General features: G+C 35.4%; 1 protein-coding gene and 1 pseudogene across 3 annotated transcripts in view; both read right to left on the bottom strand.

Moving 5' to 3' along the window:
- Positions 1–3811: 3811 nt before the first annotated feature.
- Positions 3812–18132, bottom strand: part of LOC149550635 (MACPF domain-containing protein CAD1-like) — a 48214-nt gene continuing 33893 nt past the window's right edge. For both annotated transcript variants that reach the window (XM_089793619.1, XM_089793620.1), the window contains exons 6-7: positions 4800–4963; positions 3812–4713 (exon numbers count right to left, since the gene is read on the bottom strand). In XM_089793619.1, the coding sequence (XP_089649745.1) occupies positions 4072–4713; positions 4800–4963 (806 nt within the window). In that variant the 3' untranslated portion in view covers positions 3812–4071. The remainder of the gene's footprint in view (positions 4714–4799; positions 4964–18132) is intronic.
- On the bottom strand, positions 11991–14605 carry LOC149550636 (protein disulfide-isomerase pseudogene; annotated as a pseudogene). Its single transcript, XR_016354222.1, has one exon. The product of XR_016354222.1 is annotated as a protein disulfide-isomerase pseudogene (transcript).

Here is an 18132-nt window from a genome sequence, read left to right as displayed (position 1 = left end):
AAACATGTGTGAAATTAAATCAAATTGGTTCTTAATATCAGCTCAAAATGCAATAGTATGAGCATAAAGAATGTTCACAGTTTTACATGCAACCAACAACCATGAACTGTTCTGGACACAGAAAAATATGTCTTGGTGTAGAAGCCATATCTTCCAATCCAACCATTGGGTCAAGCTCATTTTTGAATATGTTAAACCCAGTCCTTTGAGTCCTCTCCAAACGGTTTTTCCAGATTCATTACGGATCAGAAGTTACACCTTTTTTAGTGCATCATTGTCAAAAGTTTTCATGACAACCACAAAATGATGACAGAAAAATAGTCATAGTACAGGGGCATAACTTTTAATCCAACCATTGGATTGAGTTGAATTTCGGATATGTTTGGCAAAACCTAGTTTTATGAATCCTTTCCAAACGGTTTCTCCAAATTCATTACAGATCAAAAGTTACGGATTTCTAAGTGCAACACTATCTGAACTATTAATGACAACCATGTGGGCGACAAAATTATGGTAAAAAGTGGAATAAAATGCAAAAGGCTCAGCCCAAACATATGAAAATTTATAAAATAAGTGATTTAAAACTAATATAGGCCACTTGTCTATATGTAGAGAAATATATTTTAAGATCACTTTTATAACATTGTAAAAAGGGGAAACCAAGATTATGAGAATTATTACAAAAGTCTCCATTTCAAGATTCAGTTATTTAAAACTCAAAATGACCATCGGGAAGGAAAGAAGATAAATATGTAATAGAAAGATGCAAAAAAGGATTCCAGCCCGGCTGCAAGAGACTTTGTGCTACAGGCAGAGGGTTTTTTGTTTTTTTTTTTTTCGTTTGTAATGCAGAGGGAGAACATGTTTACTTTTTATGCAGGTTGTTGTGCAAGACTTGAGTTTGTGAGCTCATTCTTTCTTTGTGGTATTGAATAAATGGTAGAGGCATTTCTAAATCTGTGAATTTGTTACTATCTTCTTCGGATTGTATTGAACTATATCTTGAATATAATATTTTCCAATGCCATCAACAATATGAGTTTGGTTAATTTTGGAACTTTGTTTTCTCAAATTAATCTTCTTGTTGAAATGAGAATGTGTACATTTGTATTTCCTCTGTTAGTTGTAATTTGTGTTAGTTGTAATTTGTGAATGCATGAGAGTGAAATGTGTATCAATTTTTTGTACTCATTTATCTTTGTATTTAGTTCTTTCACATCTATTATGCGTTTAAGGATAGATATATGTGTGCCTTTCTTGCTTTCAGTTTAAAAGCATCTCTATAATTAGTTTGTGAATTCTTTGAAGACTTCACACGGGTCGTTGTATCCAAGATAATTCGGAGGTCGCTTATGTATTTCAATTGCAAAGCAACCCAACTGTTAGTCACAGATATTTGTCTTCTTGGTTTGGGCATTCAAGAGTTATTTTTGTAAAAGACAAATCTATTAACTAACAATATGCATTCAATTAAATCCATACAGTGAATATTTGTGTTATAATGTCATCCCTTTTGATATATATATATATATATATATATATAGTCACCCTAATAATGGGATCCTCTGTTAAAGATTTATGACTAAATAGAATTGTATCATTGTTGCCCAATGCAAAGATTAAGACGTGAAACATCATATTTATGTTATAATGTCATCCCTTTTGAGATATATATATATATATTCACCCTAATAATGGGATCTTCTGTTAAAGATTTATGACTACATAGAATTGTATCATTGTTGCCCAATGCAAAGATTAAGACGTGAAATGTCATACAATGAGTTAGGTTGGGAAGTGTCTAGAATTAGATCAATTATTTTAGTCGCCCCTGCATAGATAAGTATGTCATTTGAATGTTTGACTATCTTTTCTTGCGAATCCTATGTTACATATTTACATGCTACAACTATAGGGCTCAGGGAAGGAAGTAGATGAGAATGATGTTGTTGAAGTCTCAAAAGCAACAAAGAAGAAATTTCTCGATACCAATGAATTTTTTATTTTTTATTAGAAACAAAAAAACAAGGATGTTGTCCCTTACAAAATCACAACCCGAGTGTGTTAAAAAAAAAAAGATATTTACAAACTCAAGACAAGATCGTTGTCAACAAATTAGCAACACAACTGGTAACTCACATGAAAATATGTCTCGAGTATAGTCTCAAATCGTTAGGTAGGAAAAATGTCTCAAGCATAGTTCATCGTCCCTAGTGTGCATGTATGCTCTTGAAAATGGTTAGCATGTAGATGCTTCATAATGATGCAAGTGCTCTAGGAACTAAGGTAAGTTGTATGTAAAATATGTGCTTGATCACCTTCATACTCTCTTGAAGAATTAGGTTAAACTTTTACTCCCCTGAGGAAGTTGGGCAATGATATTCACATCTAGTTCCCCATTAATATTACAGTGATGAATTCTAAGTATGGTGAGGATGTAGACAAGGATGGCTAGAGAGAAATAATGTCTTTGAAGGTGACATGGCGGCTCAATTGAGCTTCCAAAATCCAAGATTCATAATGTGTTAATACATTGATGATTGTAGTCTAATACCTTTTGCATTACAACTATGTTAGGTATATTTCTCGTCAATCATAGTTATTTATCTTGAAATACCCTACCTCATCTATAATGCTCCACTATTTTTGCATTAACACTTGTTTTGACAAGATTTACATGGAACTATTTGAGACAACAATTGCCTTATTTGGCTGTTTGGTACCATGATTCAATTAAAAGAAGAAAGAAAGAAATTTGGATATTTGCTCTCTTATCGAAAGCATGCACTTAACACTCATCATTATACAAAATATTCACCTTCATCATTCAACTACTTCATATTTTCGCATTCTGTGAGATGGATGTGCAAGGGTCTTCGACAAATTAGGACCTTACAAACCAAAACTGATTTGTGCTACACTTTTTACATTGAACAAGTACAATCAGACAAGAACCTACATATCAATGAATCCCTTTTGAGTCGTCATAAAAAACATTAAAAGGGGATATCCAAACATAACTATACCAAGCTTTATGGCGACATCTAATGCTTTATAACTTTGTCACAAGGTCCAACGATATCAAGAATTTAGCACTTTATATTGAAATCTAATGGTGTCAAATCAAGATGTTTTGTCCAAGGGGCTGTGATCTAGTGATTCAATGGTCGAATTCTACATGGTTTACCTTGACTTCACTATTTGGTTCCTACTGGTAATAACTAATATCTGAATTTATTGTCTAAAATATTGGTGCTCTAAAATGGCCACATACTGTACTACTCATAAGGAGCTAAGTACAGTACCTTATTGCTCAAAGGAGCTAAGTGTTTATTAGAATTGGTTCAGATGCTGGTTTGAGCTGTATGTAAACAATCTGAAATGTTTGGTTAAAAATAAATAAACAAATGTGTTTTCTACATGGAATGTGAAATGTAACCAATTCTAGATAAAGCAGAGAGAACACTGTAGTAAATGGAAAATTTTGGAGATGTCTCTAAAGCCTGGTTAGAGGTTCTCATGTTGTTGACATGTCATGGAGATTCCTATTGGAATAAATACATTCAGTAAGACTTAATTTCTTAACAAATGTGATTATGACAAACCAGAAGACATTCATATCTTTTGAGAAACCTTTACATGTTATTTGCGGCTTCCATACAATTCATGGTCCAAGTCCTGCACTATAAGAATACCGTATTAGCAACAGGCAACTTGTTATAACACGCTGTTTAAAGTTTATCATACAGAACACACTTAAGATATAATAGCAGAAAGCATGAGAATCCCTTAAAAGTAGGCAAACCAGGTAGAAACCTAAATTCTTTATGATTTTATTATTACTAATTTCTATAGTAGAGACCTGCTTTTGCATGCTTTGACAGAGAGTAAACTATATAAACAATTGTTGAAGTCCTTGACAAACCAACCTGCATTAGAAACCTTCATTCAAGGCATTTGCAAACCAAAATATGTATTTTAAGTGGAAGCTCAACTTCTTTCAGGACAAGAGTAAGTGTGCAAACTTCCTGATAATCGATCACTATCCCAGGAGATTGACATGTGCTTAGATTAATAATTCAGTAGTGAATACTTCACACGCAATACAATTTTTCCTTTCTCAACCCCCAACTTTGCACCACTAACTATCCAGTGACCAGGCATATCATGGGGTCCCCTGACCATTTCCATTAAATCAACAATTTTTGTAAATTTTCCACTTTGGACGGTTGACTCTGAACCTGAACTAGCTGAACCATCTGATTTCTTGGACTGGTGGTTTGATGAAGATGCACCAGTCACAAAAGAAGCTGGTGTATGATCCCACACGGATCTTCGAATGGTACAACCTGGAATTTTCAAATACAGAAGCTTAAGGTGCAAAACATTTTTTTGCCCAAAATCCCATACTCCTAGTTGTGCTCCAGTAACAATATATACACCAGAAAGATCACCTATCCATGTTTCACTATTCTCTACAGGTGCAGTGCTAACATAGGAGAAGTTCTTCCATTTAACAGGTTCAAACCATCTGCTATCTTGTTCTTCTGGTCCCTGCCATTTAGGAGGCCCAATTGGTATATGTGCATCCCAATGTAGTCGTAAAATCTTAGGAAGAGACGACAAATGCTGCAACTGAACAACAAGTCTATTGCACTTTTTCCCTTCAAGGCCCAATCTAAGGCCTGTCACTGGTCTTCTACCAACAGATACCTGTGTGCTGCCATGCATATTAGAAAAATCGACATAATATCCTCACAAGATAATGAAAAGCGCCTTGGCACTAGTCAAGGACTCACCTGCGACGTGCAAATATAAAGTTTAGGACCCATCAAACTAAATTGTAGAGAAGGGCAAACTGGTTCCTTCCGTTGTTGCCCAGGCAGCTGACTAGGAAGTGGAGCCCATACACGAAGAACTTGAAATTCCAAGAAATACCTTAGCTCTTCAATTGGAGGTTTATCTGCACGGAAGTTTTGGAAAAATTATATTCCACATTACTGTGTTGACATGAGAAAGCAAATAATGGCTTAGTCTACAATCACTAACTCAAAAAACTTAAAAACATAACAGAAGAGAAGAATGAAAGTAAACAATAGAACTCTTCTTTTCTTCTTTTTATAGGCCTTTTAATCTAGGCACTCTCTAGTAATTGCTTTACACATAAAACTTCTTATCAGGTAATCCCTTTTATAATACATTTTTGTAGTTTGATTACTCAATATATACGTAATGCTGACCAAAAGAAAAAGGTGAACAAAAATTGGTACTTTTATCAGTTGCTTCTTCAAAAAATGTAGAATGGAACAAATTCCAAAACCGAGTTCTTGTGACACCTCTGAGGCTAATAGATAATTCACAATAAATGATAAGATGGCTGGGAAGCAGCTTTATCAGTTTAACTTTACACAAACAGCACAACTAATGTCCACTTCAGAAAACTATTTATAAATAGACATGGGTAGCCATGAACTTGTCAAACAGTGGTAAGAAAAAGAAAGAGACAAATTGGCATGAATACAATATGAACTAGACACATTTCAACTTTTATCTTTGGACCAAACCTATAAAGGGGCTTATCAGGAAGAAATTATATGGTTAATCTGTTTTGATGAAAATGTCTAACAGCAAGCCGCATCAAGATCACATGATTTCTTCAATGATCAAATGTAAGTTGTAACTTGTTCAAAAACAACTTTCACAGGTCCATTCTTGGTGTAAGAGGCTTCAAAAGATGTGTCATGATGAAGTGAAAATTGCTCAAAGAATAATCCCATTTTGTATTTGTGCTTCATGGACAAAGTTGTATGTACGGAGTGATGTCCAAAATCACCTAGTACACACAATTTTTTAAAAAATAGCAAACAACCACACAAATATTGGAGATCACCTCTACTATTGTACGGTCACTAATGCCTGTGTGCACTAAATGCAGAGGTGAAGGCAGTTAACTTCTTGAACCCTTGTGGTTCTTAGATCTTTATGTAGATTTGTGTGCATAAGAGCAGTTGATCAGAATCAAATCATGAAATAATTGAGTTTGGTGTGAGTAGGCCACTAATCTCAATTATTAGTCAAAATGACTAGGGCAACTTGAACCAATCCTAATAAGATAAATTCAGGCAATAAAAAAATCTGCAAGTTAGCCTAAAAGTCTATAGGCATTGTATATAAATTTAAAGTGATCACAGTGCCTTATCATAAATATCAAATAATAGTCTATATACTGACGACCCCATTCAACATAGCAGGGTGTGACATGGCAGTTCCACTCTTGAATTTTCTATATTTAAGAAGAAAGCGTGCAGGTAAATATTGCATGAACCTTATTAAGAGAGGAATGCATGTAGTTTCATAATATTCACAATTGCATGAAAAGAAAAATTTAGTTACCATATCATGTGCATGCTGTCTACTATGCTATCATTGAATTGAATGCACTTGAGCATGAGTGTTTTCTCAAGGAAAGGAGATTGAAGGGTTTACATTTCTGGAAATGGGTACTCAATATGGGTAACACAGAAGGCTTCTCATCTATTCAAGATCTTGCCCAATATTTAAAGTACTTTGGAAAACGTTATGTAATCATTGAAATAGATGAAATTACTTCAGCAAATTATATCGATTTGGTTCTCTATCATATTCTGATAGTAAAACATTGCATAACATGACTAGGATATGCATATACATAGATAGATCAGGTTGCGCCAGTGTTTCCCTCTTGCTTACTGTTTCTAGGTAGTTAGGTGTTTCGTCTAAGATCAGGTATCTTTCGTGTCATGAAAGATTCCAGGGAAGTGTAAGCTTTGTGGTTGGGCAAAAAAGTGGCTAAGCCGTGTTCTTGTCTCTCAAGCTTGCAAATGACAGGTGCAGTCAATGGCACTCAAAGACACATGATTGCTTTTCAAATACTATTTATCGTATTATCTTGTCAATTGTGTATTATTATAATATTAACTTTCAAGCATGTGTGCTAACACACTTTATTGAGATGCATTTGACATTTAATGTGGATATTAAGTTATTATATTTCATCTTTATATTTTTTCAATATTGAGCAATAAGTTATTTGTGAGATATGATTTAAAGCTTTTGTACCTTACATTTGGTATCAAAGCTCTAGGTTTCACACTAGGGCCTTGAAATGAACTGAAATGAAAGATTTTAATAATGTCCACGAAGCTAAGGTAGCCTATGGGACCCACACTAGAAACCCCCCAAGGTAGGGGAGAAACTAATTGTTGTCAATAAATTATATATTGTAACCGACGGGTAGAATTGTATCCGAAAGGGTGCGTGACACTTGAGTCACCCCTTTAGAAAAGTATATGTACACCATCCAAAAGGTACTACAGGACATCATAATCATTATCATTGTAAACATTGCACTTGGAGTGCATATTGCGTATATGAATAAAGTATTTGTTCTGTGTTATATCTTACTGTACTACATGCGATAAGTATCCTTTTACCCTGTACGGTAAACATTTGGCATCGCTTTTACCGACAACACTAATCTAGCTATAAACTTTTGGTTAACTTGTCTCTCTGTCATTGAATTTTGATAATCAAAGCCACTGTTCTCTTCACTAGATCCTCCTCAAATAAGTACTTCAAGTCTCTGTTCTCTAATAACTCTGCATACCCCGATCTGATGTTACTGTAAGTCAGACATATCTTGACAAAGTGGTGCTCCGTCTCTACCACCCCCATATTACAAAATAAATAAATTGTCTGTCCACTCTTCTTTTGGAACCTGCCATCTACCCATTTCACATCTCAGTTGGTGTGAACTAGTTCTGATTTGCGCTATCAGCATTCTTGCTCTCCAATTAATAGGTGCCCTTATATAGGCCTTTTCATCATGACTAGAAGTGGGATTAAATTCTTTAGTGTAGTAAATTTTTTCCCGCCCCTTGTGTCTTGTCCATATGATATTGCGAAATTTTTCCATGACATACTCCTTTATTTCCTTATTACTATCCAAACAAGTATGGATGTTAACATCCCATTTTCGCATCCACTTGTCATTTTACTTCATCCATGTGCCTATTCGCCTAACAAGTTTTTCATCTATGACTAGCTTGGGCCAATGATGTTCTTCCAAACCTTGGGTTTTCTTCAAGTAACTTAGCATCTGGACCAATGTGACGGCTTCTAAAGGAAATGAACCCACCTCAGCCAATAAGATCTCATCGGGTACCGTAGTTTGGACTTTGAGATTGCATGTAATGAAGTGTTTTTGAATTCTTTCTACTTGTCGCCATTTCTGTCCGAACATACTACTGCCCCAAACTTCACACCCGTACAAAATCACCGAAGTGACCAATAGACAAAAAAGAGTTTTCATGGTCATCCAATCCCATAATTATGCATTCCTACACCTGTTTTGTAGAGAATATAACATTTTCCAGCCTCCTTGAATCCTTTTTGATCTGCATGTATCCCAATTGAGTTTGTTTTGAAAATCTATACCCAGGTATTTGTACTATTTCACAATCTCCAGCTGATTACCCTCAAACAAGAACTCATCCGATATATCCCTATTCTTTTTCAACGAGAAGATCATAACTTTGGTTATGCTAGTGTTCATTTGTATTCCCACCTCCTGGCAAAAACTTTCTAGCACTTTCAAGTGTTCTTTCAAACCCTTAGCCGTCTTCGCAAGTATGATGAGATCGTTCACATATAGGAGCAATCTTATCACAAAGTGGGCCAGCTGTACCCCCTCACCATTGGTCTTGTTTATCCATTCTTCTAACTTGTCAATGTAAAGCCCAAATAAGGTTGGCGATAGTGGAAAACCCCTGTTTAACCCCAATGTGTAAAGTTTTTGCAAATTCTGCTTGTGAATCAAACTGATGTATAACCTATATAGTGCTGGAGATGGTCTTGATCTGCAGATGAATATTAGTCCTTCTTGCTGATATGATAATTCTGCAATAAAGTATATTCTACTACTAAAGGCAGAGAATGCTAATGAACAGACTTCTTTGTACTTGTGTGTTCATTATCCACATTTCTATCTCATATATATAAGGTAACCAAAGGGCATGTCCCTTGAAGGGAGATGACCCTATCTAGGTCGGCCCTATAATATAACTCCCATAGTCGGCGCTCAATGAAGAATATGATTTGTAAAGACATTAACTAACTTTAGTTAAGGTTATCCTTAATAACCACTATCCCTAAAGAGATGTCGATAATGCCTATGAAGGAAGATATATATAGTTAGATCAGATCTGTGTGATCTATACAATCAGATCAGCATGATAATCGAAGTTACAGTTTTAACACTCCCTCTTAACTTGATAATCATACTGAGAGATAACATATCTAGCATCATCAATTATGATGAATAAGCATAGAATGATACTCTATATCTATCTTAATCTTCTTAGCATGTGGTATCATTGAACACATGATACTGTCATATTACTATACCTGTGATATGACATATCACTTATACTAGTGATAATAATATTGCAAAGAATATAGTATACAGGATAAAATCCGGAGAATAATTAAATTCTTCATTTATCCAAGTTGTGACTCATAGGTACTGGCATTCCTATATCACAACATGATCCTGAGTTAAGATCTACCAAAACACAGGACAAACTCTGGAGAATAATAAAATTCTTCCTTTATCCAAATTGTGCTCATAAGCATAACAATGTCTACATGACAATGTGATCTTGAACTCATCTAGATCTGACAGTAGATCTCTACTGTTTAGCACATTATCTAAGAGATCGTCATCTCTCATAATGTCTTTTATCTAAGTGTTCATTATCTCAGAGATCGTCACCTCTTAGATAATGAATACAAATGGTGGAGCCCATAACAGTCAATAGCCTGACAATAAAAATTATTTTAATAATAATTTAAAGAATACAAATGAATTACAATTCAACCATACCAAATCTTTTCCTGAAGTGATCTATCTTCACGAGAGAGAGAGATTTGGTAAGAATATCTGTTGCCTGATCTGCAATGCAAATGTATTCTAATTTTACAGTATTCCTATCTACCATATCTCTTACATAATGGTAAGGAATTTCAATATGCTTGGATCTGTCATGAAAAATTGGATTCACAAAAAGCTTGATGGAACTCTGATTATCATAATGAATAATAGTAGGATTCATGGGTTGACCATATAATCCCACAAGCAACTTTCTAAGCCAAACTGCCTACCAAGAGGCCATTGCTGCGGCAATGTATTCAGCGTCTGTGGAACTCTATGCTACTGATACCTACTTTCTGCAAATCCAAGATATCATTGCTAGGGCTAACCTGAAACAACATTTTGAAGTGCTTTTTCTATGAGTAACACTTCCAGCCCAATCTGAGTGTGTGTACTCATGTAAGTCCAAGTCAACTCTCTCATACTAGAGCCCAAGGTTAAGAGTGCCTTGTAAGTATCTCATAAAGTGTTTGACTACAACTAGGTGGATCTCCTTTGACTCACACATAAACTGACTTAAGGCATTAACAGCATAGCAAATATCAGGTCTTGCATTTATTAGATACAGAAAAGGCCCAATCTATGGAGGGTGATTCTGCAATTGCTTTCTTAAGTTTGTGTAGATTAGTCTCCATTGGAGAAGATATAGGTCTCTTTTGTAATCTTTCCATTCATAAATGTTCTGTTCACATCTGTCTAATATACTTTTCATCCTTTTGATTATGCAATAGCTAGGACTGCTCTTACAGAGGTGTATCTGGTAACTGGAGCAAAGGTTTCTTCATAATCAATTCCCTCCTAAGAGAATCCTCTGACTACAAATCTGACTTAATGCTACCGTCAATAGCATGCTTGATTTTAACTATTCATTTAGAAGAAACAAAAGATTTTTCTTTCAAACCTTGGAACAATTTCCCAAACATCATTCTCAATAAAGGATTGGTCTTCTTCCATCATAGCATCCTTCCAAATCTTGATGGTTATGATTTAGATAAATCACTCATTTTGGTTCCGATTTAAGAGTACTAAATTTGACATAACATCCATGATGTCACCCGTACTGGTATCTAGCATTAAGTCCATCAAGTACTAAATCGGATATCAAATCCATGATGTCACCTACACTGGTATCCGAATATCAAATACAAGATATTCACCAAGTGCTCCAAGTACTAGTATTCGGACATTAAGTACACCAAGTACTCCATTCTTGAGTTGAGAAGATTCAAACCGTGAATTGCCACTATCCACAAATCATAAAAAAATAATCACATAGATGAATTTAGCCACATATGTATACAAACAATATAGTCTATGCTATATTCACATATCAAATAAATGATCATGCAAAATATCCAAATATCTCAATTATAGACTTAACTATATAAAAGAGGTTAGACTTTGCCATAACATAGTCAATGATCATAACAACCACAACTAATAAAATAGCCTAGGCTAAATATAGTCTTGGCTAAATACATAGCCCATTTTAAAAATATATGTAAAAGAAATGCTTATACATATGAATCCCCAAAGGAGGAGTTTATAATGTAAAATTAGATGAAAGTAGGCCCATATATAAACTCCCTCTTAAGTTCGAGAATTTCTAAGGTGGATTCAATCCACGTATGCAAGTTCTCAATTTATCCAAGACTATTATAAGTCAAACCAAATTGAAGTATCTGGGGTCCATGACACTTAATGTGATCTACTCCCTTAGTGAAGAGTTTAGAAGTTTCCTATTTGCTCCCTCTGAAGTTTAGGTTAACTACTTTTGGAAGGACTCCCTCTCAATGTGAACACTAGAAGGTCCCCTCCCGTTATCTAGCCAAAGTTTACGGATAACTTCTCAAGGTGTTATGAGTCATTAATAAATCATGAGAATTTTTTTGTTTATGTCACTTAGTCCAAATTTATCTCAAAATTATTGGTTTAACCAGTTTTAATTCTTTAACTCATACTCAGAAATGAATATAATGTAATATCCCTATTAACATTCAACCTTAAACAGCTATGTTTAGAATGCACCTAGAAATGTTCGAATGCTTTTGGAAATGATTCCCTTTGACATTGGTGGCTTCCTCTATGCACTTTGATATCAATCCTCCTTTTCCTGCAAGCACATTCTTGGAGGAAAAGATCAAGGGACATAGCTCAATTTAGCAATCATCACGTTACTTTCATGTTGAAGAGTAACTGCAATTCATCCAAAGTAAGAGCCAGTTTCTTGCGGTGCCCACACCAAGGACCACAACTCCAGAAGCACATTCTTCCTAGAATCTATGACTATTTCTTGAAGAGAATCTGCCACAACAATTTTCACAGAATCATCATTCTTTTTAGGTATGGGCTCAGACTTTTGTACTCCTTTAATGTTCTGTCAAAGTACTCCTTCAACCAGGATTCCATTTCTTCTGCCTTAAATTGCTCCTTAAGAAACTTTCAATCTTATTTTTGAGACCAAAGTACTTCTTGAATTTTCTTTGCAAAGCACCTTGACTAGCCTCAATATCAGCCAAGAGAAATTTTACACCTTTTCCTTGGTGAGGCTTTGCTAGCTCTTGATTTGTAGATATCTATGTTTCTACGTTGTCTCCACTAAAATTGAGAAAAAACACAGCCATGGAATCTAGAGTGTTGAAGAATTTCAACACATGAGGATGATTTGCAGGGTCCTTGGTCAAAGCTACTACAAGAGGCATACTGGCTTCTTCAACAAACCTTTTTTTTTTTAAATTTTAATGCCTCAATATTGAAATCCTGAAAATCAGCATATCGCTCATCAACAAGCTTAAATAGTCGAGTTGTCAGTGGTTCAATGGGAAAATCCTCCAAAGAAAGGACTGTAGAATCAAATTGTGTGACCAAGTTCATAATCTAAGATTTTGAACATAACTCCTTTACAAAAGTAATGAAATTTCTGAATTCGTCACCCTCTAGTTTAGAGAATACTCCTACAATGAATACTTTTTGTCACAAATAAGACTACCAGTTTCTTCTACAGGCTTGAATTCTACAGATGTTGGACCAGCTTGCTCTTTCAAATATTCAACAATACCATCTACTTCATGAAGACAATTGTAGTCCTGAATGTTTGCTCCGCCTTTCCAAATGATTTTCAAAGTTGGAAAACCTCTCACTCCATAATCACCAGCCAAGGCTTTATATGTTTTTTTGTTAGCATCCACCTTAGCCAAGACGATGGGTGGATCATTATTATTTTTGTTTTTTTGTTTTAGATTGACTGCAACTTTATCATACTTAGGTGCAAGACACTTGTACTGCCCACACCAAGGGGCATAAAATCTGACAACAAAAGGATGCTTTGACACATCATCGGAGAAATTGGTGGCATCCAAGGTCAAGACAAAGGACTCTCCTCTTGCTTCTGCTTCTACATCTACAATGCATGATATCAGGATCGTCGCAAGACAGAGGATGAACATCCACCGGATCGCCATTTCACACTTTATTCAATGATCATACCTGTCCTCTTAAATTTGTTGTGTATGCCATTGAAGATAGAAGAATGATGCTAGATATACTAAGTCTGATTGTTTAATTTGTAGAACCTAGGTTCAACTACTAGAGCTCTGATACCATGTAAAGTTTTTGCAAATTCTGCTTGTGAATCAAACTAATGTATAACCTATATAGTGCTAGAGATGGTCTTGATCTGCAGATGAATATTAGTCCTTCTTCCTGATATGATAATTCTGCAATAAAGTATATTCTACTACTAAAGGCAGAGAATCCTAATGAACAGACTTCTTTGTACTTGTGTGTTCATTATCCACATTTCTATCTCATATATATAAGGTAACCAAAGGGCGTGTCCCTTGAAGGGACATGACCCTATATAGGTCGGCCCTATAATCTAACTCCCATAATCAGTGCTCAATGAAGAATATGATTTGTAAAGATATTAACTAACTTTAGTTAAGGTTATCCTTAATAACCACTATCCCTAAAGAGATGTCGATAATGCCTATAAAGTAAGATATATATATATATATATATAATGCTAGATCAGATCTATGTGATCTGTACAATCAGATCAGCATGATAATCGAAGTTACAATTTTAACACGATGTTGCTGTCAAAATCTTCAAATAGCCCTTCCGTCGTCCTAAGTTCCTTTGGGACCTCTAACTCTTCCATTCTCTCCGAAGGTTTGTTACGTGGCGTTGTGTCAAATGTTTTGTAAAGTCCACGAAGCAACAAAAAGCCTCGGCCCCCTGGGTGTCCCAAATTTTCTCTATCAAATATCTAAGAGTTATCTCATGATCTATAGTAGAGTGTTTCGGTCTAAAGCCCGCTTGCCCCTTTGCTCTTTTACCTTCTATTTCAAGCCATTTACTGATTTTCTATTCTACCATGCTGCCAAATAACTTCCCGAAGAGGGGATTGATCATGATAGTTTGATAATTAGAAGGGTTGTTTATGTCTCTGCCTTTGTGTAGTGGAATCACTATTACTAGTTGTCCAATTTATAAGGAAGCCTTCCCTATTGACGTTGATGAAAATCATAATGATGTGCAGTGCTAGGGTTTCAATACCCCACTTTAAATATTCAGCCTGCAACCCATCTATGTCTTGGGCTTTACCAGCAACTAATTTCCTTATTCCTTGTATAATATCCTCCATGCTGAATAGATCAACTGTAGACTTGGTTACCAAGGTTCTATGTTCTCCCAAGTCGCACTCGTAGAGAGTCTTGGTGTACTCCAGCCATTTGGTCCCTGTGATGTTGTTCTCTATCTGCATCTTTCTCTGCTGAAGTTCTTTCCAAAGCTTTATGGGGCTGTTTTTCCCAAGATTAATCAGCTCGATCCTTCTCAGTCTCACATAATCCTCTTTCTTCTTTTTAACCAGCTGAGCATACTCTTTTCTTCTTTCATTGTTCATGTTCGTTTTCCACCTTTTTGCCATTTTGCACTCATCGTCAAACCACAAGTTGGTCAGGAAAGTATTCTTGTCTTCTCTCTTGGTTTTTGATCTTTTACACTCCTCCAGGGCTTTATTGATAGTAAAGACAAGGTTGTTGCTTAGAAGGCTTAAGATAGTTTCCCTGAACACTAGACAGCCGTAAAAGAGTCTCAAAAAATATTATGATTTTCTTGTGTCATTAAAACTCTACCGGTCGAGAGTATCTTCCTCTTTTGTGAGGGTTTTGTGACATTATGTTGGTCTTTAATGCGAGTTGCCACCCTCATCAAGATGGAGTTATGGTCAAACTTTAGTTCAATGGGGCATTCCTCTATCTCTAAGTTAACTATCTTTGAGACATAGTCCTGAGAACATATGACATAGTCAACAACACTTTGTCCGTTGTGTCTTTTGCATGTGATTCCACCCGATTTAGGCCATTTTTCCATACCATAACATATGACCATGTTGTATAAGCAACATAAACCTAGTAATTCAGCCCCAAAATGGTTGACCTTTCCCGTGTTGTCCTGCAATGCTCTTATCCATTCTTGTGTCCCCTTTTCCTCTAGCCAAACCGGATCTCTTCTTTCCTTGCAACTTTCTTTGATGCTGAGAGCTTGATTGTTCGCTGATCTAGTGTTGAAATAACCTATTAACAGTATTTCCCCTAGAGAGTTAAACGCTGCATGTTCTTTTTTAAGAGCAGCGAATGGGTCTTCTCTATCTAGTCTGAGTTTCTTATACATTGTTGAGCCTTTAGGGGCGAAGTAGCAAGCAGCTACCATAGTAGTAATCTGATTCTCTATTATTTTTATCCATATATACCTTGAGTTCACCTTGCTCAAATGCAATGAATGTTTGCAAAACCCATCAATCAATAATATATTAGAATATTATAATGTTTCTTTAATGATCATCTTAGTTAATCTTTAGTTTATTAGGTAGTTACTATTTTGGTCTTTCGATCACGATTGTTTCTTTTAGAGACATCGTCTTCGTAAATTTATATAAGGACCTTTAATCTCCTTTGTTTAATACAACAACATCAATTTACCATAACACAGTGCTTAGCACATGTTTGCGTAATTAAATGTAGATTGAGTAATAAGTTGAACCAATGTAATGCCCCCAAATTAGGAGAACCCAAATTTTTCCCTAGATTATGATTTCTATATTAAAGCAGTAAGGTTTTTTAGGGTATCTTTTCGCTTTGATTGAGATCTTGCAAGCAAGTTAAGAAACATTATATAATAATTCATAATTAGACATTCTTGAGTCAGAAATAAACCACTAATCAAATTGATAGATTGCTGAATTAGATCTTAAGATGTCCCGACTCCCAACCATAGAAGTGATAAGGTAGGGTGATTTGATGAGGTGCCCAAAGTGGATATACCATCCCTCCTGGCCATATGTGGCCCTTGTCATACAAATCAGATGGTGTACCTAGTGTGGTGTCCTATCACCTTTCTCTTCATACTCATCATTTCCACCTCAACTCCACCGGTTGAGCATCCATATGTATTGGCTCACCATGATAGAAGTCACGAGGATCATTCACAGCAGGGTGCCCAAAAAAGTGCCTCCTTCCTAAGCCCAACTGCTATCCCCTTGTCCCCCCTTTGTCCCCATGGGACTCCTTAGTCACATAGCATGGGGTGGCGTGCTTAGAAGGCAATCTCATCAATATTCTCCCTCTTGTGGCCTCCTCATTCTCCTACCATGGCTAATTATGGCAGACAGAAATCATAGATAATATTTCACACATAGATTCTATATTACAGCACTAGCAGTTATGAACTATCAGAGAAATGCATGTTAAACCACTAGTGTTTTTGCGTGTATAGATAAATACATAATATCGTATCACAGAAATGTAGACAAAATATAAAAGAACAGTCAGTAAACACTCATATCATGTGATACTCGTACCAATGAATTGTATGATATTATTAAAATCTGTTCCTGGTGTCTTCTCTTCTTCTCTATCGATGATTGAATGAAGCAAGTGGATTTTTTAGGATGACACTTAAATGATTGATATTTGAATGATGAATTGATAGAATTAATTTCTTATTCCAATATGTGAATTGATTGATGATGATTTAATCGCTTGTTTATTCACATTGTTGAATCGATCTTTGTTAATTAGATTGTTTGATTTGACTTTTGTTGATACATAAACTGCTTGATTGCATGATGCTTTGATGAGTGATGATGCATTGATGTTTGCTTGGAAGACCTCCCCTTTGTTTAGGTCATTGATTATCTTATTCATGAATATACAAGGTATATATAGCAATGTACATGGCAGTGCTCTAAACAGAACAAACCATTTAACTGCAGCTAAAAAATTGCAACTACTTTAATAAAAGAAGCCTAAGATGACACTAAATTACCATTAATAGAACAACTACAAATAACAGACTAAATATAATTAATTATTCCAATATCCTCTCATAATGGTCATTCCATCAACTACACTACAGAAGTCAATTTGCAGGACTTTTGGTCACAAATGTATAGATGGTTGGCCTCTTCTGGTTTCAAATTCATAGAATGCTCTGCAAAATGAGTCTGCTTCTGAGACCCTCACTAATTCTGCTTAACTTCTATAAATGACCAATATAACCTGGATCCTTTCAACCTGATATTGGGAAACAAAGCCATCCCTTGTGAAAATCACAGAAACATTCAAAAAATCGGCACAAACTTTTGCAAATTAGTACTATGACTCAAAAAATACTACAAGAAATCACGATTTTTGTGGAGAAAATAACCAAACCCTTGATGTGATGTTGAGATCGCCCACAAAGAGGCAAACTAATTTTTAAGGAGAAAAACGAGAAAACCCAACAATAACATTTTGAGGAAAAAAAATTATCAAACCCAGATAATTTTTTTAAGGATTGGAACATTATTGATTCAAACTTCCAAAGTAACGAGAATTGGAATCGGCAAGGCCGAATCGAATCGTGAATCGGTCATGAATAGGAATCGAATTGGCCACGAATCAGAATCAAATCAGCCACGAATCGGAATCAAATAGGCCACGAATCGGCAAATTTAAAAAACCCTTGAAATTTAGTAACTTATTTCATAAACCCTTTATCACTGATTCGATTCACCAATTCACAAAAAATCATTTGGCTTGAATCGAATCGCCAAATTGTGTGAATCACATAAATCCCGGTGATTCTTGTTACTATGATTCAAACACCTTCAATTC

The sequence above is a fragment of the Cupressus sempervirens genome, chromosome 7 (assembly GCF_028749045.1).
Source record: "Cupressus sempervirens isolate cs-2001-9-10 chromosome 7, ASM2874904v1, whole genome shotgun sequence".
NCBI classification, from domain to species: domain Eukaryota; kingdom Viridiplantae; phylum Streptophyta; class Pinopsida; order Cupressales; family Cupressaceae; genus Cupressus; species Cupressus sempervirens.
This window is presented reverse-complemented; position numbering and strand designations above follow the sequence as displayed.